Raw genomic sequence first — 27,857 nt, forward strand, 5'->3', positions numbered from 1 at the left:
TATTTGTGCTTCTATAAATCATGCTACAGTCTCATGTAATCATAGAATTCCTTGGATCATAGTTTCCGGTGCATCAGACCATATGACTAGCCTACTCAACCTTTTTTGTTCATACCAGCTCCTCTCAGGTAGTGAGAAGATTTCTCTTGCCAATGGGTCTCTCGCTCCCATCTTTGGCAAATGGAATATTAAAGCCCCTGATTCACTTGTATTATCGTCTATCCTTCATGTTCCCAAACTTGGCACTAACCTTTTATTTGTTAGTAGTTTAACCAAATCAATGAACTGCAACATAACCTTCTTTCCTACTTTATGTGTTTTTCAGGACCTGAAGTCTCATAGGACGATTGGGAGTGGCCATGAGGCGAATGGGATATACTTGTTGAATGTCTCTGATCAAAGTCCTGGATATACTTGTGGAGTTTCTTTGGAGTCTATTTTATCAGAGCCAGTTAATAGAGTCATGGTATGTCATTTCAAATTTGGTCATTTGTCTTTTTCAGCTTTGAGTCATTTGTTTCCAGAAATGTTTAAGGGAATATCCCTACCGAGTCTTCATTGTGAGTCATGTGAACTTGCTAAACATTGTAGACAATCTTTTTGTGTGAGTAATAAAATATCTGTTTCTCCTTTCCATATTGTGTACTCTTATGTGTGGGGGCCATATCATTTACCTACTATAGGGGGCTACAAATATTTCATCTTTTCATTGATGATTTCTCTCATTACACATGGATTTACCTTCTGAAATCCCGAGATGAAGTACCAAATATTGTACAAAAGTTTCATGAACTTATACTTACCCAGTTTAACACTCGAATCAAAATATTCTGATATGATAATGCAAAGGAATATTTTGAGAAGAGTCTCTCCTCCTACTTTGATACCTTTGGATTTATTCATCAGAGTTCCTGCTCCTACACTCCTCAACAAAATGGAGTGGCAAAAAGAAAAAATAGACATGTGGTTGAGGTTGCGAGGAGCCTTCTTTTTGCTTCCCATGTTCCTGTTAAATTTTAGGGTGATGCTGTTCTTACAGCTACATACTTGATAAACTGAATGCCTTCTCGGGTTCTGGGGTTTAAAACTCCCTTTAGCTTGCATTTTCCAAATGAGGATCTATTTTCTCTTCCTCTCAGGTGTTTGGGTGCACTTGCTATGTCCATGTTCACAATCATCAAAGACATAAGTTTGAGCCTAAAGCACACAAGTATGCCTTTTTGGGATATGCCTCCACACAGAAGGGGTACTACTGTTTTGATCTAATTCATGGCACTCGCTTTGTTTCTAGAGATGTCACATTTGCAGAGTCAGTCCCTTTCTTTGGTACTTCTCTTGAGGGGGTCTTCCTCTTCCAATTCCCATTGAATCTTACATAGAGTCTCCTCCAGTTGAGTCATCTATCCCTGCTCCACCTCCTCCTCCTACTCATCCCCCTTCTTTTCTTTCCCATCCTATTATCCAAAGGTGGTACCAGAGACAAAGACTTAGAGACATGAAAGTTGTATCCATGCCTTCAGATGTGCCTCTTGCTCCTCCCATCACTATTGAGATAACAGGTCATCCCTCTTCTACCACTTCGGATACCTTCCTTGACCTTGATCTCCCTATTTCCCTTCGCAAAGGCAAATGGAAATGCACAACTCATTGTATTTCCAAACACCTGTCCTACAATCTCCTTTCCCCTTCCAACTATTCATTTCTTGCCTCTGTTTCAACACATGTAACTCCCCAGTCTGTCCCAGATGCCTTATCCAAACCAAAATGGAGAGACGCCATGATGACTGAACTAGATGCTTTGCATAAGAACAATACCTGGGAAATTGGATTTACCTGAGGGAAAGGAACCGGTTGGCTGTAAGTAGGTGTTCACTATTAAGTATCATTCCGATGGTACTGTTGAGAGATATAAGGCCCGTTTGGTTGCTAAAGAATATACTCAAATGTATGGTATTGACTACTTAGAAACTTTTGCCCCAGTATCCAAGATGACTTCAGTTCAAGTTTTGCTATCTTTAGCTACTGCTTTTGACTGGCCTCTTCATAAGTTTGATGTAAAGAATGCCTTTTTGAATGGGGACCTAAATGAAGAGGTCTATATGTCTTTACCTCCAGGGGTGTATGGGAAGGAGATGCAAGGAAAGTTTTGTAAACTGAAGAAGTCTCTTTATGGCCTTAAACAGCCTCCTAGAGCCTGGTTTGATAGATTTCGGGCTGCTCTTGTTGCTTTTGGGTACACACAGACTCAGTTGGATCATACTTTATTTATTAAGAGGAGAGATTCCTTAGTGACCCTCTTGATTGTTTATGTTGATGATATTGTGGTTATAGGAAATGATACTTAGGAAGTTTTTCACCTCAAGAGTTTTCTTAACACTGAGTTTGCAATTAAAGACTTGGGAGAACTCAGATGTTTCTTGGGAATTGAAGTTGCCAGATCTAAGGATGACGTTTTCATTTCTCAACGGAAGTATGTTCTTGATCTCCTTGTAGAGACTGGGAAACTGGGGGCTCGACCTGCTTCTACTCCTATTGACCTAAATCATAAGTTGTCAACGACAGAAGGTGAACTGTTGCCTGATAAGGGGGTGTTCTAGAGACTAGTTGGGAAGTTACTTTACCTTTGCATGACTCGACCAGATATTTCATATGCAGTTAGTGTAATCAACCAGTTTATGCATTCTCCCAGAGATACACATTTAGAAGCTGCTGAGAGAGTTCTATGCTATCTAAAAGGGACTCCAGGGAAAGGTATCTTGTTTGCTAAGCATGGACACATGAAGCTGGAAGCATACACTGATGCTGACAGGGCTGGATGTATTGATGATAGGAGGTCTGCTTCAGGTTACTGTGCTATGGTAGCAGGGAACATTGTATCATGGAAGAGTAAGAAGCAGTCTGTAGTGGCAAGATCTTCAGTTGAAGCGGAATACAGGGTAATGGCACGTGGAGTTTCTGAATTTTTGTGGTTGAGATCACTTTTAGATGAATTGGGTATAAACTGTGAGAATCCAATGATGTTATATTGTGACAACCAAGCTGCTATCAACATTGCACACAATCCTGTTCAACATGACAGAACTAAGCACATTGAGGTTACCAGGAATTTTATACGAGAGAGAGTTGCCTCAGGAGAAGTCTATCTACCATTTGTTGCTTCTGAAGAACAATTGGCTGATGTTTTGACAAAAGGTGTTCCTAAAGGAAAGCTGGTTCATTATATGAGCAAGTTGGGCATGATAGATATTTATGCTCAGCTTGAGGGGGAGTGTACAGAGACTGGCCAAATGGGCCCTAGCCCATTAGTGTCTTTCTTATTAGTTCTTTCGTGTTATGTTTTCTTATTGGGCCTTTTCTTTATGGGCCTTTAGCTCTTATTTATGTTTTATAAGTTTAGAGCTGTTGTGGATGCCTACTTAAGGGCCTCCTTGTAATTTATGTAACTTAAGTAAGTTTAATAAAAGACTAGAGTAGGAGAAAGAGGAGATATTCAAACTCCTCGTTTCTTTCTCCTTTCTTCTCCAATCCTCCTCCTTCTTGCTGTCTCCTTCTTCTTCTCTGATTTCTTTTGCTTTATTCTGAAATATTCTACTGATTTTATTGGTTTGAATCACATCTAGAAGATTCCCTACAGAGAACATCCATACGGAGACAGCCAGTACAGCAGCACTGCAGCACTGTACTCCATCTCCAAGAGAAGTGATCAAATTAAGTTTTGATTCTCTTCCCAATCAAAAACAGAGAGAGAGAGAGAGAGACAGAGAGAGTAGAAGTTTTATGATTGCTCAAAATATTGAGGGATCTCATATTAAATTATTCTGCTATTCAACCAGAAAATAGCACTATTATTAGAAGGCAAAATTTCACACATAACCAGTCAAAGCTCTGGATTCTTTGTGCAAATCAATTTTGTCTAGAATCCAATAAGTGGGATTTGTCATATCCATCAAAAAATAAGTGGGGTCTGTTAGAATGACCAGAGGGATGAAGCAAATTTCTGTTGTTTTTGTCATGGATATTCTGAAGGAAAATCCTTTCAAATGATGTTCTTACATTTAGAGACTGGACCACATATTACTTCAATTTATCAATACAAAAAATAAATAGTGTTTTCAAGCCACAGTCAAACCACTCAGTTGGACTGGTTGATCCATCACCCAGCCAAAATTCTGGGTCTGTCTCACCACTGAAATGCTTTCCTGCAAACTGTTGACTTGGTCATCGATCTAGTGACCTGGCCAGTTGACCCACCAACCATTTGACCCAGTCAGCAGGTCACAGTTTAGATATTAATTTTCTTTTTTCTGTTTTTCTCGTTTTATCCATTTCCATCATTAATAGAAATAGTTTTTATTTATCACAACTATTTTTGTTTAATATGTGAATATATGATATTAGTGATATGCACAAATTTTTCTATAATATGAAATCAAAGGTTGACCCATTTGACCCAGATGGCTGAACCACTGACCCACCTCCTAGACAGAAAAGCAATTCCATTTCCAGGTCCAGAGGTCGGTTTTAAAACATTACAAAAATGTAGATAACTTCTTTGTGTACCAATGAAAATATGGTTACAAGTTATGAGATAGAATCAAGAAATAGTTATGATTCACCAGAGGACATCAAGAAGAAATCAGGAATAGCTATTTCTACTTTGGGGAATAAGTGTGTTGTTTTGTGATCTTACCAATTCCATAGATTGGCTATCCAAAAATTCAAATGCGGAAAGAATTTCTCCAAGTTTTCTCTTTGCTTCCTGTAGAAGTTTCTGGATGCAAAGAAGCAGAGATTTATTATATACTAATGCACAAAATATGCATGTATTCTGTGTAGCATAGAAGTGTATACTTAATGCAAGAAATAAGCATGTGTGAAAAATTCTTCACGGACCAGTCAAGATATATTTTTTATTTTTTCAAACATGGAAGAAAGCAAAGCAATAGAGACTGTAACATGTGTATACTAATACATGAAATATGCATGTGATATACATAAATGTGCCAGTGTCATACACATTTTCAAATTGTAGATCATTTGTTTTTCATTTGCCCTGTAACAACTCTTGTTTGGGAGTTCTTTTAGTTGTTTGGTCTCTCTCGGGTTCCCCTGCATCAATTAGACAGGTCTTATGGTATTGACCTTTGATAATTGCAGTTCTAGAGGTGCTATTTTGTGGATTATGATTCCCTGGCCCATCATTTGGAGCATATGGAAATAAATAAACAGGCATGATGTTTCAAGCATTTGCAGATGCTACTAGCTTTCTTATTGTTAACCGTTGACTTATTAGGGTGGTTCAGCCATTCCATTATGTTTTAATGTTATGTGCATGGACTTTTATGTCCCATCTTTAGCCATGTGTCCCATATTAAATTAAAGGCACAATTGTTATTGTACTCCATTTAAGTAATCTATAAATAGCAGCTGACTGGGACAAGAGAAGTGATCTAACCCATTCAGCCCTCAATTCTTCCAATCTCTCCCTCTTTTTTCTTCACCCTTCTTTCTCTCTTTTCCTTCCTTTTCCCTACTGGTTTTGCAGGTTTCTACTTATGTTCCGGATATGATATCATGGTATGATAGAACTAGAGAATACTAGAAGGTTGTGATCTGATCTAATAAAGGGCTGCAATCTCTCTTATTCCTTTTTTCTCTTTATTTTCTGTTTCTTAACCTGAGAAAGCAGACAGGTAAGGGGTGATTGTACCTTCTTTCTCTTTCAGTTACTTGTTATCGCAATGGGTGACAGACGTGGTGGTTGTGTACTAGTGTAAACTACACCCTCCATTGGGTAGTTACCAAGAGGGCAGTGAGTTGTTAGTGTTGGGCTGCAGTGGAGTGGTGATCAGTTTTCTGCATATCTTTTATGCTGTGTGAGTTGAACAGCACTAGATAATTGAAGGTGAAGTCTTTGTGGTGCGGTGGAGTGTTTAGAAAGCCTTATCAGGTTGTGCGATTTATTTGTGCAACAAGGATGCTAATTGTATAAGGCATTGAAGAATAACATCATAGGAGCCTTGGGAAACAGTGGTATTGATCAAAAGTCAAGTGTAGTGGTGCCCTCTGATTATTTCAATGTGCAGATGACCTCCACTAAGTTAAATTATGAGAATTATGTGCCTTGGGCCAAGTCAGTGTAGGTGTTTTGAAAGCCAAAGGCAAATTGAAGTATGCAAAGGATGACAAGCCTTTGGCAGAATCAATTGGGTATAGTGATTGGGAACAGGAAATTCCCAAATCATGACATGGTTGTGGAACACTATGGAACCTAAGATAAGTACTAATCTTATGTTCTTGATATGACAAGAGATATAGGTACATGTTAAGTAGTTATATTCAGGCCAGGACAACACTATCAAGTGTTTATCAGCTCTTCCAGTCTTCCAAAAGAATTTTACATACAACAAGGCAACCAAAGTCTTTAAGGCCTTGTTCGTTTTCCAGGAAGTAGGGGCAGGTTGGTTGGTAGGTCCCACAGAAAAGAAACAAACACGTTTGTTGTCCAGTCTTAGTGGGTCCTACGGAAAAGAACGATGTGATGGGACAATATTGTCCCTTCAATAATGTCACTTTTTTGGATAAATCGGTCATTGTACACATTTACCTAGGGAATAAAAGAACATTGATAAGTGTTCTTATCCAGACTTTACCCGGATAAGTGCATTTACCCAGGTAAGTCATCTACCAAGACGTGAACAAGGCCTAAAAGTAATATGCCAGCATAAAAAATCTTCACAATGAAGTTAACTTAATGTGTATCAGCCCTTAACCTCTGACATTAAGGTTCAGCAGCAACAACTTGATGTGACTCAATTCTTATTAGGTTTGAGGCAAGAGTATGAACTTGTCCTAACACAAATCTTAGAGAGTTCAGCCCCCCACTCTCTTGAAGAGGTGTTTTCTAGGCAACATAGAGTCGCCATGGGATCTACAGAGACAGTTACTAACTTTAATAGGTCTACATTGGCCGCAGCAAGGGTGGAAGGTCATGGAGGCAGGAATGTTGGTAATGGGACTAGAGGGACAGAGTGGAAGTGATCCCTTGTATGGTTGTGAAGGTGGTGCTGGAGGTTGGGAGTCTGGGGGAGGTCATGGTAGTGGTCCCCGGAAGTGTACTTATTGCAAAATGGATGGTCATACTATCAATTACTGTTATGATTTGCATGGCCCACCATATATTTGGTCCAATCACGTTGTAGCTCTCATCAACAGTCCAATCAAGGACTTTTGACTTCTACAGCTGCTACTAGGAAAGAGATGACAAGTATCCCATGTAATAAGTATGAAAGATTCCTTCAAGCAACCTCATAGCGAAATACTGCCAACCTTGCCCACTCAAGTATGGATTGTTTGGCATCTAAACCACCTTCCTCATCTACTTGGATTATTGACTCTAGATTCTATGATCATATGGCTAGGACAACAAGTGTATTTTCTTCCCTTTCTTACACCTCTTCTATTTCCTGAAAGATGAGATTTAAGAGGAGGGGTTTCAGTATTTAGATGTTCTACAATTTTGAAAACATTGCAAAGGGAAATGAACATCATATGCCAGATGAGAAACTCTTAATCATTAATAGAAATGTACATCATATCCTACTGGTTGAATTGTCTAACTACATGGACTGAATATGCAATACCCAGCCTAGTGAGAGAGATACAACAGTTTTCCAACCAACCATTGATATCTTTCTTTGTGAGACTTTCCCGGGACAGGACTTGAGATATCTCAAGATTCTCTCTACTGCTTTCATATGTGAGACTTGTGGATTATGTATGAATTGGTTAACTACATGGACTGAATATGCAATATCCGGCCTAGTGAGAGATAGATACAACAGTTTTCCAACCAACCATTTATATCTTTCTTTGTCATGATAAGGTTCCTCATCACCTCCTTGCAATCCATGATTTTGTTCTATTGAAGTGTTGGTAGGTCTGATTCCTAACTTCCCGGACTCCTTCAGCAAGTCAAGAGCATACTTTCTCTAACAGATGTAAATCCCTTCCTTGGATCTAGCCACTTCTATTCCCAATAAATATCTCAAGTGCCCTAGATCCTTGATTTCAAAATTTGAGGCTAAGAAACCTTTTAATTCCATAATTTTCTTTGCATCGTTTCTAGTAACCAACATATCATCAACATAGACAATCAGAGTTGTCAACTTCTCACCATCCCTCTTATAGAACAATGTATGATTTGCACTACTCTGTTTATACTCTATTTCCTTCATTGTTCCGTACAATCTCTCAAACCATGCTCTTGGGGATTGTTTAAGCCCATACAAAGCCCTTTTTAGTTTACACACCTTTCCTCTCATGTTGTATCCTGTAGAAGGGTCCATATACACTTCTTCCTGCAAGTCTCCATTTAGGAAGGCATTCTTAACATCCAATTGATGCAGTTCCCAGGAAAGGTTTGTTGCTAAAGAAAGTAACACTCTGATTGTATTTAATTTGGAAATTGGAGAAAAAGTCTCCTATAATCAATACCTTCCCTTTGGGTGAACCCTTTTGCAACCAATCTAGCTTTATATCTTTCAATAGTGTCATCTACTCTATGTTTAATTGTGTAAACCCACTTACACCCCACAGTGTTCTTCCCATCTGGTAGATCCACTAGCTCCCAAGTGTTTGCTTTCAATAATTCTCTCATTTCTTCATCCACAGCTTCCTTCCATTTGGAGTCAACAACAGTCCCTAAGAACCCAGAAGGGGTAGAAACAAAAGACAATGCACAAACAAAAGAGTGATAGGTAGGAGACAAATGAGAATACGAGACAAATCTATTTATAGGATGGAGAGTGCAGGATCAAATTGGTTTCCGCAAAGAAATGGGAAGATCAGGATCTAGACTAGTGGATGTAGTGAGATGAACCATACCTTGATCGGCTTCAGGGGCATCCACTTGGTTGCAATCATGAACTAGCAAGTCTCTCTTTCTTTTCCTTTGATAAGCACTTAAATCACAATGGCTAGGAGAAGTCGCTTCTTTGGCTTCTTCATCACAATGGTTAGGAGCAGTGACTTCTTCATCAACTGAACAAGTAGACTCAGTAGGTTTAGAAGGAACTGGATCAAGAGGAGCAATTGGAAGAGGAGTAGGAGCAAGAACAAAAGGATTAACCCTTGAGGAAGTCTCTTCCACCCCATTAGTCTCCCCTTGAAGAGGATTCTGAGGAGGGTCAAAAAAGGACTGAGACTCATGAAAGGTGACGTCTTTTGTAATGAGCTTCCTCCCAATAATTGGATCTAGACACTCATATCCCTTTTTTGTAGGAGAATAGCCTAAAAACACCTTTGCATCCAGCTTTGTCCTTTTAGGATCCTTGATATGAATGAAACACACACAACCAAAGACCTTTGGGGGTAAGGAAAAGGCAAGTTGATCCGGACACAAAAGAGAGAAAGGAGCCTTCATACCCAAAACTCTAGATGGAATCCTATTTATGAGTTAAGATGCAGTGATAACAGCATGGGACCAGAATTTCTTTGGTGCCTTGTTTTGAAACAAGAGAGCGCGAGCTGTTTCCAGTAGATGTCTATTTTTCCTCTCTACAACTCCGTTACATTGTGGAGTGAAGCTGCAAGAGGACTGATGTAATATTCCCACATCTTCAAAAAACACATTTAGAGAATTCTTGAAGTATTCTGCTGCATTATCAGAACAAAATTGTTTAATTGAGTCTCAATCATTTTATAGAAAACCATGGTGATTCTAGGTACTTCCTCTCTTCCTTTCAGCAAGTAAATCCAAGTACATCTTGTAAAGTGGTCAATAAAACTAATAAAGTAATGATAACCATCCATAGAACTAATGGGTGAAGGACCCCACACATCCGAATGAACCAAATCAAAAGGAGCATTAACTTCATTACTAGAGTTGGGATTGAAGGGATGAGAGATCCATCATACGGATGGCCAAACCCTGCAAGAAGGTTGGGTGAAATTTCAAAAACTTGTCCCTCTCCCATGTGGGAATCACATTCCCTATTTTAGAAAACTGCATTTTCAAGGATCAATCTTGAACCTAAACCAGACCAGATCTAAAACCAAAAGGGAGTGGAGGGTTATACCTGATACGAAGTAACAATTGTTTGCTGAAATAGGGCTATCGAATGAGAGAAGAAGAGGAAGAAGAAGAAGAAAAGAAATGAAATGGGCGGCAGAAGAATGCTCAACCAGCCCTAATCTATTATATATAAAGACATTACATAATGTTACATAAATAGACAAGAATGCCCCTGATTAGTGATGGGACACCTAGTCAAAATAAACACTAAATAACATTAGGCCCAGTAACTAAGGCCCAATAACTAATGACTTAAGACCCAACAAAGATAACCATACAAATTAAGACAGCCGAACCAACACTCCCCCTCAAGCTAAGCATGGATGTCAATCATGTTTAGCTTGCCAAGTAAGTCCACGAATTTCATTGTAGCTAGCTCTTTAGTCAGAACATCTGCAATCTGCATCTCCAACAAAGGTACAGTACCCAGAAGTAGACTTCTTGTCCCCAACAGAGCCAGCCCAATCTGCATCAGTATATCCTTCAACTTCAATTTTACTGTTTTTCCTTAACAGAATCCCTTTCCCCAGGCAAGACTTCAAATATCTGAGGATCCTTTCCATAGCTTTCATGTGAGGGATTTTAGGAGTGTGCATGAACTGACTGACAACATGTACAACATAAGCAATGTCAGGGCGAGTAAGGGACAAGTAAATCAACTTCCCCACCAGCTTTTGGTATCTTTCCTTATCAAGGTAGTCTTCTCCTACTGACACCTGTAGACCATGATTCTGTTCTATTGGAGTATCGACTGGCCTACACCCCATCATGCCTGTCTCTTGAAGAAGATCAAGGATGTATTTGCGCTGACATATATAGATGCCCTCTTTGGATCTTGCAACTTCAATCCCAAGAAAGTATCTCAGTTGGCCCAGATCTTTGATCTCAAATTCAGCAACCAAAAACTCCTTTAGTCTTTTAATCTCTTCCTGATCATCCCCTGTAATTACCATATCATCCACATAGACAATAAGTGCCGTAAGTTTGTCATTTCTCTTCCTTATGAATAGGGTATGATCTGCTCCACTTTGAGTGTAACTCCCTTTCTTCATGACTCCACATAGCTTCTCAAACCAAGCTCGAGGGGATTGCTTAAGGCCATATAGGGCCTTTCTCAGTCTACATACCTTTTTGCCAAAAACATAACCTGGTGGAGGATCCATGAACACCTCTTCATGCAGGTCGCCATTCAAGAAAGCATTCTTCACATCCAACTGATGTAGCTCCCATGAGAAATTTGCAGCTAATGATAATAGAACTCGGATTGTGTTGAGTTTTGCCACCGGAGCAAAGGTTTCTTTGTAGTCAATCCCTTCTTTTTGAGTAAACCCTTTTGCTACCAGTCTAGCCTTGTACCTCTCAATGGACCCGTCCTCCCTATGCTTCACAGTGAACACCCACTTGCATCCAACAGTGCCTTTCCCTTCTGGTAGATCCACTAATTCCCATTTCCTTGCTTTCATTAAGGCTTTCATTTCTTCATCCATAGCCTCTTTCCATTTTGGGTCAGATACTGCCTCAGTATACCTGGTAGGAACATGCACAGAAGATAGAGCAGACACAAAAGAACAATAACGAGGAGACAACTATGAGTGAGACACAAAATCAGCAATGGGGTATCTAATAGTACAAGAACGAGTAGACTTACGAAATAGGAAGATCTAACCTTGAGTTTCTGAGACAAGTTGATCCGAGTCCAATTGGTCGTTGTCATGAGTTAGAGGACCCTTCTTCCTTCTGTTGTAGGTGATTCTGATATCTCTTTGCAGCCTGCTGGAGTCTTCAGTAATATTTGCAACATCACTAGTAGTAGCTGGTACAATGGGAGCCTCACTAGATTCACCCGGGATACCACAACTAGGTGGATCAGGAGGAGAAGATGGAAGGCCTGAGGTCGAGAGAGGTACAAAGAATGAGGGAACAGAAGAATCCTCTTCCATTCCACTAGTCTCCCCCTGAAGAGGATTCTGGGAAGAGTGAAAATAGGATTGAGACTCAAAGAATACCACATCCTTTGTGACATATTTTTTCTTGGTGACTGGATCATAACACTTGTATCCCTTCTGAGTAGGGGAGTACCCCAAAAAGATTCCCTTTATAGCCCTAGGATCCAATTTTCTCTTCTTCGGATCCTTGACATGTATAAAGCATACACAACCAAAGACTCTCGGTGGAAGAGAAAAGTCAGGAAGATGAGGACAAAGAACAGAGAAAGGAGTTTTCATCCCCAATACCTTGGATGACATTCGATTTATCAGATATGATGTAGTAAGGATTGCTTGAGACCAATAGATTTTTGGAACTTTGTGCTGAAATAGTAAGGCTCGAGCAATCTCCAATAGGTGCCTATTCTTGCGCTCAACAACCCCATTCTGTTGGGGGGTACTAGCACAAGATGACTGATGAATCATTCCAGCATCCTCCATAAACAGATTCAAGGACCTTTCAAAGTATTCTGCAGCATTATCTGACCTGAATTGTTTGACCTTCGTACCAAATTGTGTTTCAATCATTTTGCAAAATGTCATGGTTACCCGCAACACTTCTTCTCGTGCTTTTAATAAGTAGATCCATGTGCATCGAGAATAGTGATCAATAAAACTGATAAAGTATCGAAAGCCATCAACAAAAATAATGGGAGAGGGGCCCCAAACATCAGAGTGGACTAAGTCAAAAGAAGCTCGAATTTCATTACTTGAAGTTGAATAAACAGTTCTACATTGCTTTGATAGTTGACAGACTTCACAAACTAACTCTTGACTTGAAACACCTTTGAATAATTCTGGAAAAAACACTTCCAATGATGAAAAAGGTAAATGACCTAGCCTAGCATGCCATAGATGTAACCTAGCTATTGACTCCACATTGGACTGACTACAAGTAGCAGATGTTTGCAAGGCCAAACTGATGTCTGCATCAAGGTAGTAGAGACCTCCACACTCATGACCGCTCCCAATCGTTCTCTTCGTCAATCTGTCCTGAAAGACACAATGAGCAGGAAAAAAGGTTATGCTACAATTCAAATTTTTGGTAAGCTTTGAAACAGATAAGAGATTTGAAGAAAGATTGGGAACATGCAAGACAGATTTTAGTGAGAGGTCCTTGCTTAGGTCAACCACTCCCTTCCCAGAGATGGTAGAGAGAAAACCATCAGCAGCCCTCATTTTATCTTGGCCAAACATTAAATGATAGGAAGAAAATAGAGAAGACATGTGTGTCATGTGGTCAGTTGCACCAGAATCAATAATCCAAGAGGCAGGATCAATAGAACTAGTTGCACTAAAGGCAGAGACAATACCTGATCTGGCAAGGGAGGAGGATGGAAGAGAATTGGTCCTTAGACGGGCTAGGGCCCGGCTAAGTACCTCTACCTCATCGGCGGTAAAACCCAAGGACCCGGTTCGAGGGGAATTAGAAGTCTGTCTCATGGAAGAGGAAGTAACTGTAGATGAGAGTTTTGAACCATCATAACTTTGACCCGTAGCCAAATTCACACTTGCAGATTGACCCTTCAGATGCTTCTTATCTTTCCTCAATGCAGCTGGCTTCAGATGCAGATGGAGAACCCAACAGGTCTCTTTCACATGTCTTTCCCCTCCACAGTGGGTGCACTTCAGATGTCTCTTGTCAAAGTACTTGTTTCCCCTTTGATTTGTAGAGATTAGGGCCGAATGCTCCACAGACTGTTCAGCTAGTTTTGTTTGAGTATCAACCTGCATCTCTTTCCTTCTCACCTCTTCATTCCTTACAAGGTAGTAAACATGATGTAAGTCTAGCATTTCATCCCTTCCCAGAATTTGGGATCTTATGCTCTCATATATAGGATCTAAGCCAGCCAGAAACTTAAATGCTCTACCCTCTTCAATTTGTTTGTCATGCTTTTCTTTGTCTCCGACACTCTCCCAATCAATAATAAGGTGGTGATCTAACTCTTCCCATAGTCCTTCTAGTGTAGCAAAATATGTTGCAACACTCATATCTCCTTGTCTCAAGGCAGCAATGTCTTGATTCATATCTCCTAGTGAGCACGACTTCTGATTACCTTTTTTGCCAAAAGGTAATATCAAGAACACTTCTTGATCGCTTCCACAGGTGGAGATCGAACTGGTATGGTGGCAAGAGTAGGAAAGAGAAGAAGACAGGAGCAGTCGAACTGCAGGTTCTTCTCTCTTTATAATCTTTGAACTGAGAATTGTGTCTTGGAGGTTCTCCCTGTTCCTCTATTTATAGCCCTTAAAGAGAGCATCTCCTAATCCCATTAGGAGTTTCCTAATCCAAATCTTGTATTTGGACTCTCTTTAAGAGATAAAGATAATCCCTTATCTTATCTACAGATAAAGATCAACCCTCCTAATCTAATTAGGAGTTTCCTGATCCAAATCTTTATTTTGATCTGGACTCTCTGAGTGGATAGGGACAGTCCCTTATCCTATCCGCTGATCAAAATCCTAGAACCGCCCCCTTTTAATTAATCTCATTAAGCCAGTTCGAATTAAGCTTTAGGCCCATTAAGTTCATCTGCTCACTTACCCTTCAAATTGCTGCCCAGTTGGATATCCTTGTATGGCGTGAGACCCAAACATTGATCTACACATCAGCACATGGGTTCAGTCCAGCCTCTGTTACAAGGTCTGGCCGAATTCACTGTAGGAGATAGTGAACCCCTGAGTCCATCACCATGGGCTCTTAATGGACCCAACATTTACACAAAATGGTCCTTAGGACAAGCCACCTTATAAAAACCCAAGGACTGTGGGCAGATGCAAGATTAGCCCATCAGGTATTACCCTCAATGGTCTTACACTTAACCTCTCAGCCCATAATGATCAAACACTGCCCGACAAGAGAGGACCTCTCCCTCGGCTGCAAGGTACAGTGCTGCACTCTCTACTCACATGGATCCCGGGAATTAAAACCTTTTGCAAACATTTTGAAAAAATAATATATATATATATATATATTTTGCAAAACAAATTTCAATGGTTGAAATCGACCGCCAGTAGTTTTGGTTTCCATCAGAGAGAGTGCATCCCCGATCATTCACTTTGTCCGACAAAGGGGCTGATCCTATCACTATGATCACCCACTCAGATGAATTCTCGGGTTGTCCCAACATACCCAGGTTTTGACCCCTTCTAAGGATCTCACTGATTGGCATATCAAAGACAACCCAATCCAACACCTAGTGAAGTATCATAGTTGAGTCTAGGGGTCAGGCGTAACATTCCAATTTTTCCCATCTATCTCCAAGGTCTAGGGCAATACTTGAATTCTGATCCGGTTCAGGGCTTCAAGAAAACTCACATTGCATGTACCTTAGGTCTCACCCTGACAGCTGAGACAAGCCACCCCAACCAACTTGGCGGCACATCAGTGTCAACCTTGGCAGGATAAATCTCCCCAAATCTATCCAACGGCTGTGAAGATTCTAAACTAACACGAGTATCATATTTGTCCAGTTTAAGGATATTACACAGAAACACACCATAATAACATGAAACAAATATGTACTTTATTCATTTACATTTAATGTCATAATGTACATCATTCTAATTGGAGCTAAGGGTATACATTGTCTAATAGGGATAACTTGTTCGACAATGTTTAGACAACTGATAGACTTCACAAAATAGACTCTCAATTGACACATTTTGAAACAACTCTGGAAACAAAACTCTTAACAAGGTAAAAGATAAATGACCCAATCTAGCATGCCAAACATAGATGGTAGCAATAGACTCCTTGCATTCCCCAATGTGACTTGTTGAAGCTTCATGAGTTGAACTGATATCTTCATTGAGGTAGTAGAGACCACCAGCCTCATGACCAATCCCAATCGTTTGCCTCGTCATCCGATCCTAGAAAACACAATGTATGGGGAAAAAGGTCACAGTACAATCCAAGTATGTGGTGATTTTAGAAACTGAAAGCAGTAAAGTTTGGGACATGCAAAACAAATTTAAGAGGAAGATCCTTTCCAAGTTGGATATCCCCTTTTCCTTGAATAAGGGAAAGACAATCATTAGCAACTCTTACTTTATCTTGCCCAAAACCAAGATGATAAGATGAGAAATAGGAGGAATTGCTTGTCATACGTTCAAAGGCACCCGAGTCAATCACCCAAGGGTCATTTCGATGAGGCTGAATAGCACTAAGGGCAGAAAACATACCTATCTTGGAAAAGGACGAGGAAGGAATAGTGGATTGTTTCAATTGAGCCATAGCCCGATTTAGAATGTCTACCTTTGTTGCTGTAAATGCAAGGAAGCTACTTGGGGGAAATAGTGGTCTGTCCCAGACACGAAGAAGCACTCAAGGTGATAGGCTTTTGCATTCCATCCACCAGATTTGAACTTGCCACATGTTCATAAGGTTCTGGTTTAAGGTTGTAGAGAAAATTGGCCGAATGGCCCATAGACTGTCATTTCATGTTATGTTATGTTTCTCTCTGTTGTGGGCCTTATTCTGGGCCCATACTCTGTAATATTCTGTTTTTTGTATTTTCCTGCTCACTCAAGGGCCTCTCTGTAATTTGTCAAAGATTAACTTATTAATAAGATGTTTAGAGTGTTAGAGAGAGGTTATGTTCGAACCTCTTACTCTCTAACACTCATTGCCGCCAACTCTCTCTTCTCTTCCTCTCTTGTTTGTTCATTTTCTGGTTTGCATCTAATCTCAAACAGTTCCATACATTAAGTGGGCTGTTTTTCAACTTGGTATCAGAGCGGGCCATTGCTTGGCGTGTCCCTCATGTGGTTCTAGTTCAGCCAACTACATGAGGAGGTTCTAGGGCTGAAAGTTTACAGTCATCCGCCTGCTTCTTGGAGGTCATTGGAGGGTGCCCAAGTTTCTATACACTTGGAGAAGGGTTCGGTGACCAGGAAGAATCAGAGAGCAAGTTGTTTGGCCTGATTTGAAATCAGAGAAAAGGACTTTCGAAGTTATCTCAGAGAACAAGTGTTCGGCCTGGTTTATAGTACAAACCAGAGACTCTCTTGCTGTAAGTATTTTCTCAGTACTTTGCTGAGTTATTTTTTGTTGTTTGGGAGGACTATTAAAGCATTCAAAGCCCACAACATTCGGCCCACTGTTGCTGGACTGTTTTTTCTGGGTTGTTTTGGAAGTGCTATTCGGTTGATTATTGGACTGCCGAGCTGCTGAAACTGATCTAAAACTAAGTGGCACTAGTCTCATCTTCATCCCAGCCTCTTCTTGGACCTATACTGAACACCTTGAAGTGGTTTCTTCTAGTTAACAGTAGGCTGTTAACTACTGCACACTAAGTGTTCGACAAAAGGTCTCTTAAGGACTGTGGCCTTGTTTTCTTCTCTTTGGGACAACGGCTGTTGAGAACCTGAAATACCCTGTGATTGGAGGTTTGTTGGGTGTCCTTTAAAGGGTGAAACAGTAAAGAAAAAACTACCACCGAACTGGACTGTCACAGTTATCAAGTCTGAACTGATTCTGTGAGCTAGTTGTTGTTGCCTATTCAGCTCAAACTAAACTCATCAAGACCCCAGTACCTTGAGAAACCTTTTAAAAATCCTAATTGGAGCCTTTACATGATGGCTTTCTCAAGTCTTGAAAACAAGAATGCTGCTGAATATGGACAGATTTTGGGAACCCCAACTGATTCTATGCTGGCTGTAACTACAGTTAAGCTTGATGGGACCAACTACTTGGCTTGGTCACAATCAGTGAAAATCCACATTTGTAGCAAAGGAAAATGGGGTTTTATTTCTGGGAGCAAGAAAGATCCTCCAGAGGATGATCCATCTTATGAGAGATGGGTACAAGAAAACTACACAGTGATTGGGTGGCTTGTGAACTCAATGCAGCCACAGATTAGTCAACATTATCTGTGGATGAACTCGGCTAAAGAAATCTGGGATAGTGTTGCAGAAACTTACTCCCAGAAGTTGAATGTTGCCAGAGCTTACAAACTGAGAAGTGATGTGAAGAATCTAAGACAGGGGGAGAAGTCACTTGCAGCATACTTCTCAGCCCTAAAATCTATATGGCAAGAGATTGATTTGATAGAGGCCGTGACATGGGATACCCCTAAGGATGCTGAAACATATAGGAAATTGGTTGAAAGGAATAGGGTCTTTGAGTTCTTGACAGGGCTGAATTCTGAATATGACATTACAAAGCAAAACATCTTGTCCAAGGAAGATGTTTCATTGTCTCAAGCATATGCTTTGGTCAGCAGTGAAGAAAGTAGGAAGCAAGTGCAGGTTCAAGGGGTCAGTATCAATAATCATTTTGCAAATATGGGAATCAAACCCAAAGGGGTTACAGGAGCTCCCAGTGGCACAGGAAAGAAGGAGGTGGTGTGTGAATATTGCAAGAAGCCGAAACACACTAAGGACAAGTGCTGGAAATTGCATACCAGTCTTGTCCCTATCCGATTCCAGAAGAAGAATGACAGTAGAAAGACAGGAAATGCACATACAGCCACAAGTACAGATACAGAGTTTGAGTCTGCAAGTGCACAATTGGCAGCCATGAAAGCTGAATATGAGAAGTTTGGAAGGATGATCAGCCAGCTTGAAGGTGTAACTTCATCATCCAACCCTTCTGGAAGTCCAACCACCACTGCATTTGCTCACTCAGGTATAAGGGCTTCTGCTAACCATGCATCTACCTCAAGTAATCCCAAGACCCCTTGGATCATTGACTCAGGTGCTTCTGATCACATGACCAACCTTTCCACTTTGTTTGTGTCATATGATTTGCTTCCTGGTCGTGACAAAATCACCTTAGCTGATGGTTCTCTTGCCCCTATTTCTGGCAAGGGAACTATCAAGCCTACAGACTCTTTACTCTTATCTTCCACTCTTCATGTACCTAAGTTAAATACCAACTTGTTATCTGTAAGTAGCATGACCAAGTCATTGAATTGTTGTGTAACATTTTTCCCTTCTCACTGTGTGTTTCAGGACCTAAAGTCTCGGAAGGTGATTGGGAGTGGCCATGAAACGAATGGAATATACTTGCTCGACACCCCTGACCAATGCTTTGATCATCCCAAGAATGTTGCTTTTGATTCTACTTCTTCAGAGTCTGTCAGTCAAATTATGTTGAGTCATTGTCAGTTGGGTCATTTACCTTTTTCTGCTTTAAGTCATTTGCTTCCCAAACTGTTTAAGGGAGTCAGTGTGTCCAGTCTCAATTGTGAGTCATGTCAGTTGTCAAAGCATTGTAGAAAAAATTACCCTGTGAGCAATAAAAGATCCTCTTTTCTTTTTCATATTGTACACTCTGATGTGTGGGGGCCTTACCACTTATCCTCTATGGGGGGCTACAAATACTTTATCCTGTTTATTGATGACTTTTCTAGATTCACTTGGATATACTTAATGAAATCCCGAGACGAAGTCCCGAGACTTGTGAGGCAATTTCATGAGCTTGTTTTAACTCAATTTGGTACCAGAATTAAGGTTTTCAGATCTGACAATGCAAAAGAATATTTTGAGAAGAGCTTATCGTTGTATCTCTCTGACATGGGGGTTATTCACCAAAGCTCTTGTGTTAGAACCCCTGAACAAAATGGAGTTGCTGAGAGGAAAAATAGACATATTGTTGAAGTTGCAAGGAGCCTTTTATTTGCCTCACATGTTCCCACAAGATTTTGGGGTGATGCTGTACTTACTGCTACCTATCTCATAAACCGTATGCCATCCAAGGTTTTAGGGTTTAAATCCCCCTTCAGTCTTCTTCATCCAGATAAGGATCTCTTCCCAATTCCTCTTCGTGTGTTTGGTTGTACCTGTTATGTTCACATTCCAAGTGTGCAGAGACACAAGTTTGAACCAAAAGCCCACAAATGCATCTTCCTTGGTTACTCCCCCACACAAAAGGGTTATTGTTGTTTTGATCCAATGACTGGCACCAGACATGTCTCTATGGATGTTACCTTTGATGAACTTTCTCCTTTTTATGGTTCCTCTCAGGAAGGACATTGTCAACAGGGGGAGAGTCTGTCACAAGTTTTTGCTCTTCCCCTTCCTGTCCCAGTTCAGTCTCTTGACAAATCTGTATCCTCACAAAATGAATCAAAGGAGGATCAACCACTTCATTCCTCTTGTCCTAATGCTCCTATTTCTTTACCTCCTCGTCCTACCCATAATCCCAAAGTGTATCAAAGGCAGAGATCCAGGAATGAGCAAGTGGTTTCCCTTACAACAGATGAGGCTCATACCCTCCCAATCACGGATGAGATAACAGGTATTGCTTCAGCTCCCTTGGAATCCTCCTTCCCAGATCTTGATGTCCCCATCGCTGTTAGGAAAGGAAAGCGGAAGTGTACTGCACACTGCATTTCCAAACACCTTTCTTATGACCTACTTTCCCCTTCATATTGTGCCTACCTCTCTTCAGTTGCTTCTAACCCCATTCCTAGGTCTGTATCAGAAGCTCTTGGGATTCCAGAATGGAGAGATGCCATGCAGGCTGAAATGGATGCTCTACATGAAAATGGTACTTGGGAGGTGGTGGATTTGCCTGAAGGGAAGGATCCAGTTGGATGCAAGTGGGTTTTTACCATTAAATACAGGGCAGATGGGACTATTGAGAGGTACAAGGCCAGACTTGTTGCAAAGGGCTACACACAGACATATGGGATTGACTATCTGGAGACTTTTGCCCCTGTTGCTAAGATGACATCTGTGAGAGTTCTTTTATCTCTGGCAGCTCACTTTGATTGGCCTCTCTATCAGTTAGATGTAAAGAATGCATTTCTGAATGGTGACTTACATGAGGAGGTCTACATGTGTCTTCCTCCAGGAATGTATGGGAAAGATATGCAAGGCAAGGTATGTAAACTGAAGAAATCTCTTTATGGCCTCAAACAATCTCCTAGAGCCTGGTTTGAGAGATTTAGAGCTGCACTTGTTAAATTCGGCTATGTTCAGACACAGTCAGATCATACTCTTTTTGTGAAGAAAGGTGGGTCTCTAGCAGTGTATCTCATTGTGTATGTTGATGACATTATAGTGACTGGTGATGATGCCTCAGGCATTCTGGGCCTTAAGTCTTTCCTCCATACAGAATTTGAGATTAAGGATCTAGGGGAGTTGAGATATTTCCTTGGCATAGAAGTTGCCAGATCCAGGGATGGGATTCTTATTTCTCAGAGGAAATATGTCCTTGATTTGTTGTCTGAAACTGGAAAATTGGGTGCAAGACCAGCTGCAACTCCTATTGATATGAGTCACAAACTTTCAGCTTCGGATGGAACTTTGTTGGAAGACAAAGGGGTCTTTCAGAGACTTCTTGGGAAGCTTTTGTACCTGTGCATGACTAGGCCAGATATTGCGTATGCTGTCAGTTGCATTAGCCAGTTCATGCATGCTCCTAGAGATACCCATATGGCAGCAGCAGAACGGATTTTGTGCTATTTGAAAGGCTCTCCAGGAAAAGGAATTCTATTTGCCAAACATGGTCATCTGAAACTTGAAGCCTATACTGATGCTGATTGGGCTGGAAATATTGATGATAGAAGATCTACTTTAGGGTATTGCAGTCTGGTGGCTGGTAATGTTGTCTCTTGGAGGAGTAAGAAACAAACAGTTGTGGCTCGATCCTCCGCAGAAGCAGAATATAGAGCCATGGCACATGGAGTCTCGGAATTGTTGTGGCTAAGGTCCTTAATGGAAGAACTTGGGGTAGATCATGACAAACCCATGATGTTGTACTGTGATAATTAGGCTGCCATCAACATTGCTCACAACCCGGTACAACATGATAGAACCAAACATATTGAGGTTGATAGACACTTTATTCATGAAAGAGTCTCCTCCGGTGAAGTGTGTCTTCCATTCATTACTTCTGAAGGACAATTGGCAAATTTTCTCACCAAGGGCATTTCCAAGGAAAGGCTTCAACATGACACTGGCAAGCTGGGCATGATTAACATCTATGCTCAGCTTGAGGGGGAGTGTAGAGAAGATGGGCCGAATGGCCCATAGACTGTCATTTTATGTTATGTTATGTTTCTCTCTGTTGTGGGCCTTATTCTGGGCCCATACTCTGTAATATTCTGTTTTTTGTATTTTCCTACTCACTCAAGGGCCTCTCTGTAATTTGTCAAAGATTAACTTATTAATAAGATGTTTAAAGTGTTAGAGAGAGGTTATGTTCGAACCTCTTACTCTCTAACACTCATTGCCGCCAGCTCTCTCTTCTCTTCCTCTCTTGTTTGTTCATTTTCTGGTTTGCATCTAATCTCAAACAGTTCCATACATCAAGTGGGCTGTTTTTCAACTAAGGTGAGGATGCAAGACCCAACAGGTATCTTCAGTATGTCTTTCTCCCCCATAGTGCGAGCACTTTAGATTTCTTTCATCTCCCCCTTTCATATGGATGGCCGAACCATGCAGGGTGGCTAGGCGAAATTTCAAAATTTTCTTACTCCCATCCGGGAATCGTATTCCCAATTTAGAAAGCTGCATTTTCAAGGTTCATTCTTGTAACCAAACCAGACCAAATCTGAAATCAATATTGGGGAGAGGTATACCTGATATGGAATCCACGCAAAAATCTCCTTGCAACGTAGGTGTTCACACCCAAAGAGAGTACCAAATCCTCCCTCCACTGAAAATGACACAACTTAGGATAAGGTAGGATCAGCAAAGGTTCTTCACCAAGAACCTCTGATTCTTTAGCAAGAATCGAATGGGGTAGTGAGCACAGCTTCAGAATTGTTTCTTCTAGCAAGAAACAATATCAACATCAAATCTTGATCACTTCCAAGAGATGGAGATCGAATAGGGTGGTGCGGCAAGAGTAGTGGGAGAGAACTGGAGGCAGAAATAGTCAAACTGTGTAACCCTTTCCAGGTCCGCCCTGCTCTTAATGTATAGCCCTTAAAGAGATGATCTCCTAATCTAATTAGGAGTTTCTTGGCCCAAATCTTTATTTGGATCTGAACTCTTTAAGTGATAAGGATAATCCCTTATCTTATCTGTAGATCAAGATCAACTACTCCTAATCAAATTAGAAGTTTCTTAATCCAAATCCCTATTTGGATATTAACTTTTTAAGTGGATAAGAGTGATTCTCTTATCCTCATCAGTCGATCCATACCCAGATTTGCCCCTAATTAATTAATCCAATTAACCCAGTTCGAAATGGGCTTGAGGCCCATTAAGCTTTCAGGCCCACCTCGTTTTAATGTTGGCTAGCTTGGCTCTCTTTGTATGGCATGTGACCCTATCATTGATCTACACATCAGCCACATGGGTTCAGCCTAGCCTTAGTTACAAGGCCTGGCCGAATTCACTATAGGACACAATGAACCCCTGAGTCTATCACCATGGGCTCTTAATGGGCCCAATATTTACACTAAATGGACCTTGGGTCCAGCCATCTTATGAAGGCCCAAGGACTGTGGGCAGATGCAAGATTAGCCCATCAGGTATAACCCTCAATGGCCTTACACTTAACCACTTAGCCCATTATGATCCAACACTGCCCGACAAGAAAGGACCTGTCCCTCGGCTACAAGGTACAGTGCTGCACTCTCTACTGACATGATCCTAAGAATTAAAACCTTCTGCAAACAACTTGTTAAACCATAATATATAAGTATATCTCTATATAAATATATTTTGCAAACAAATTTCAAAAACATTTGAAATCCACTGCGTGCAGTTTAGGTTTCCATTAGAGAGTGCACTCCCCAAACATTCACTTTGTCCGACAAAGGGGCTGATCCTGTCACTATGACCACCCACTCAGGTGAATTCTCGAACAACCCTAACATACCCAAGTTTTGAACCCCACTAAGGATTTCACTGATTGGCATATCAAAGACAGCCCAATCTGACACCTAGTGTAGTATCATTATCGAGTCTAGAGGTCAGGTGTAACATTCCAATTTTGCCCATCTCTCTCCAAGGTCCAGGGCAACACTGGAATTTGGTCCGGTTCAGGGTTTCAAGAAAACCCACACTGCATGTACCTCATGTCTCACCCTGGTAGCTGAGACAAGCCACCCCAACCAACTTGGCATCACATCAGTGTCAGCTTTGGTGGGATAAATCTCTCCAGATCTATCCAATGGCTGTGAAGATTCTAAACTAACACGAGTCTCATTAGTGTCCAATTTAAGGGTAATACATAGAAACGCACCATAATAACATGAATCAAATATGTACTTTATTCATTTACAATAAATGTCATAATGTACATCATGCTGATTGGAGCTAAGGGCATACATCGTCTAACAGCTCCCACTTGCACTTAGGTCCAATCTAGTACAAGCCAAAGTCCCATACTTTCCACGTGTTTCTCAAACACTTTCTGTGTCAGTGGCTTAGTCAATGGGTCTACCACATTCTCCGTTGATGCTACCTTTTGAATCTGGACGTCCCCGCTTCCAACTATCTCCCGTAGTATATGGTACTTCCTCTCGATGTGCTTTGACTTCGAGTGGGCTCATGGCTCCTTAGCTTGTGCAATGGCCCCAGTATTGTCACACAACAGTGGAATGGGTGGTGTGCTGGATGGAATGACTCCTAATTCCTGAATGAACTTTTTCATCCAGACGGGTTCCTTGGCAACTTCACTTGCGGCAATGTACTCGACCTCGGTTGTGGAATCTGCGGTGGACCCCTGTTTGCTGCTTTTCCAGCTATTGCGCAGGACCCCATCATGAAGATGTATCCAGATGTAGACTTTCTATCATCCGGGTCTGATTGGAAATCGGCATCGATATACCCAAGGGTCTATAGTGAACTACCATCGAATACTAGACAAAACTCTTTTGTCCTTTGAAGGTATTTAAGTATGTTCTTTATAGCAGTCCAATGCTCTTCTCCTAGGTTAGATTGGTATCTACTTACCACACTCATGACCTGAGCAATGTCTGGCCGAGTGCACAGCATGGCATACATGATGCTCCCTACGGCAGAGGCATAGGGAACTTCCTTCATGCCCTCAATCTCCTCAGGTGTCTTGGGAGACATTCCCTTGGAGAGAGTGACTCCATACCTGAAAGAAACATTTGCTTTCTTGGAGTTCTCCATACTGTATCTCTTGACTATTTTGTCAATGTAAGTAGACTGGGATAATCCTATTATCCTCTTCGATCTATCTCTATAGAGTCGAAGTCTCAAGATATAAGAGGCTTCTCCAAAATCTTTCATGGAGAATTGTTGTGAAAGCCATACTTTCACCGTAGTCAACATTCTTACATCATTCCCAATGAATAGAATGTCGTATACATACAAAACCAGGAACGTAACCTTATCCCCACTGGTCTTCCTATAAATACAAGGTTCATCCGGATTTTGCTCAAAGTCAAACTATTTGAGGGTAGAGTCAAACTGGATGTTCCATCTCCTAGAAGCTTGCTTAAGTCCATATATGGATTGATTAAGTTTACATACCATGTGCTTCTGACCTGTTGCAATAAAACCTTGCGGTTGCTACATATAAATATCTTCAGTAAGATCCCCATTCAGGAACGTAGTTCTGACATCCATTTGCCAAATATCGTAGTTATGGTATGCTGCTACAGCTAGCAGGATCCTAATGGATTTAAGCATGGCCACGAGAGAAAATGTTTCCTCATAGTCGATTCCCTCTTTCTGAGTTTACCCTTTCGCCACAAGACGAGCCTTCTAGGTCTCAACTTTACCATCGGGGCCCTTCTTCCTCTTATAGATCCATTTGCAACCAATTTCTTTCACCCCAAAGGGTGGGTCCACAAGAATCTAGACCTTTCATGGCATCTACCCACTTTAGGGAATCTATGTCCAACATAGCTTCCGTATAAGTCACGGGATCCTCCTCATTGGTCATGACTTCCACGAAGTAACTTTCTTGGTCATAGCCATAACGAACTAAAGGCCTGGATACCCGAGTAGATCTCCTAGGTTGATTATTATCTAGAGCTTGTGAGGATATCTCCCACTACCCCTGAGCTCTCCTCATCAAGAACAACTTCCTGACAATGATTGTTCAGGATGTAATTTTCCTCCAAGAAATGGGAATTTCGACTACAGAACACTTTCTGCTCTCCTGGGTCATAGAATAAATATCCTACAGAGCCTTTGGGGTAACCTACAAATAGGCAACGGCTAGTCTTAGATTCCAATTTGTCAACACTTGTTCTTTTATCATGTGTTGGACAACCCCAAATCTTCAAATGTCTCACACTTGGTTTCTTACTGCTCCAAAGCTCATAGGGAGTCTTTGGAACGGATTTGGTTGGAACCCGATTCAGCACGTATATCATAGCTTCTAATGCATATCCCCAAAAGAATGTAGGTAATTCCGAGTGGACGAGAAGTGATTGGACCATATCCAATAAAGTTTGATTCCTCCTCTCTGACACACCGTTTAACTGTGGTGTAGTAGGAGGAACCAGTTGTGATACTATCCCGTTATCCTTTAAGTAGTCCCTGAATTCGTTAGAGATATTCGCCTCCTCGATCTGATCAAAGGGCCTTAATGTGTCTTCCTAATTATTTCTCGACCTGTTGTCTGAATTCTTTGAACTTTTCAAAGGATTCAGACTTGTGTCTCATTAGGTACATGTAACCATACCATGAATGATCTTCGATAAATTATGAAATAAACGTGCTGGTTATGTGTCCTAACATTCATGAGACCACATACATCAGTATGTATAAGGTCAAGCGTGCCTGTTGATCTTTCAGGCTTACTGGTAAATGGTTGTTTCGTCATCTTACCTTGAAGGCAAGGTTCGCATGTTGGAAGATCTTCTATAGTTAGAAAATCGAAGGGACTATCCTTTACCAACCTTGTGATATGATCTATGTTAATGTGGTCAAGTCGGTAATGCCACAGGCATGTGAGATTAACTGTACCGTGAGTTCATTTCTTTGGGACCATTTCCGACGTAATTTTGGTTAAATTTGTTTCCAGAGAATGATGGAGAACATAGAGATCATTCTCAAGTTCTCCGTATGTAATGAATTTGTTATTCCGTTTAATAGTAATCACATTACTGAACAAAATAGAATAACCATCAATGCACAATTTTGAAACATAAATCAAATTTCTTCTCAAATTTGGTACATAAAGACAATCTTTTAAGGTTACAACTCCTCTTTAAAGTAAACCTACAGTTCCTATAGCTGTAACAACAACTGTTGCAGAAGTCCCCAAGTAAAGAGTTACTTCTCCGTCACTCAGTCTTCTGTTTGTCCTAAACCCCTGCAATGTATTACATGCATGAGTAGAAAGTGACAAGGATTTGAAATTACCTTGTTTCTTGGTCTCCAGGTACTAAGGACAATTCCTCTTCTAATGCCCGATCTGCTTACAGAAGTGACAAGCATCTGATGTCTTGTCCTTCTTCTGCCTTTTAGGCTTGCTAATTTTCTTCTGAGGTTTCTTCTTTGTTTTCCTCTTCTTCTTGCCCGATTTGCCACCTTCAACAAGCATGGCCATGGGCTCATCCTTCTTTATCAGTTCTTCGGCCCTCTGCAACATATTGTCGTTTTCCTGAAGGCTAACGTTTAGCTTGTTCATATTATAGTTCATAATGAATTGATTGAAGGAAGGAGGCAAAGAGTTTAGGATGGCATCAACTTTGGTGACATGATCTAGCCCAGATCCAAGAGCCTCCAGTTCATTAATGTATCCCATCATCTTAAGACAATGGTCATGAACCAGTTGGTTCTTGGACATTTGAATGGTCATAAGTAGCTTTAGGACCTTTTGGCGAGTAAAACGATTCTACTCTTCATACATGGTCCTTAGACTATCCAAGATATCTTTGGACACTTCGATCTGATCGAACTGT

The 27,857-nt window shown here is 40.9% G+C and overlaps 1 protein-coding gene across 1 annotated transcript in view; it reads right to left on the reverse strand.

The window, feature by feature from the left end:
* The window catches only part of D2HGDH (FAD-linked oxidases family protein), an 88,122-nt gene that overhangs the window by 19,760 nt on the left and 40,505 nt on the right, over positions 1-27,857 (reverse strand). The window contains exon 9 of the mRNA XM_088966973.1: positions 4,691-4,771. Within this exon, the coding sequence (XP_088823099.1) occupies positions 4,691-4,771 (81 nt within the window). The remainder of the gene's footprint in view (positions 1-4,690; positions 4,772-27,857) is intronic.

This window comes from Nelumbo lutea, chromosome 1 (assembly GCF_056320005.1).
Source record: "Nelumbo lutea isolate HS-2025 chromosome 1, American lotus-T2T, whole genome shotgun sequence".
Taxonomy (NCBI): Eukaryota; Viridiplantae; Streptophyta; class Magnoliopsida; order Proteales; family Nelumbonaceae; genus Nelumbo; species Nelumbo lutea.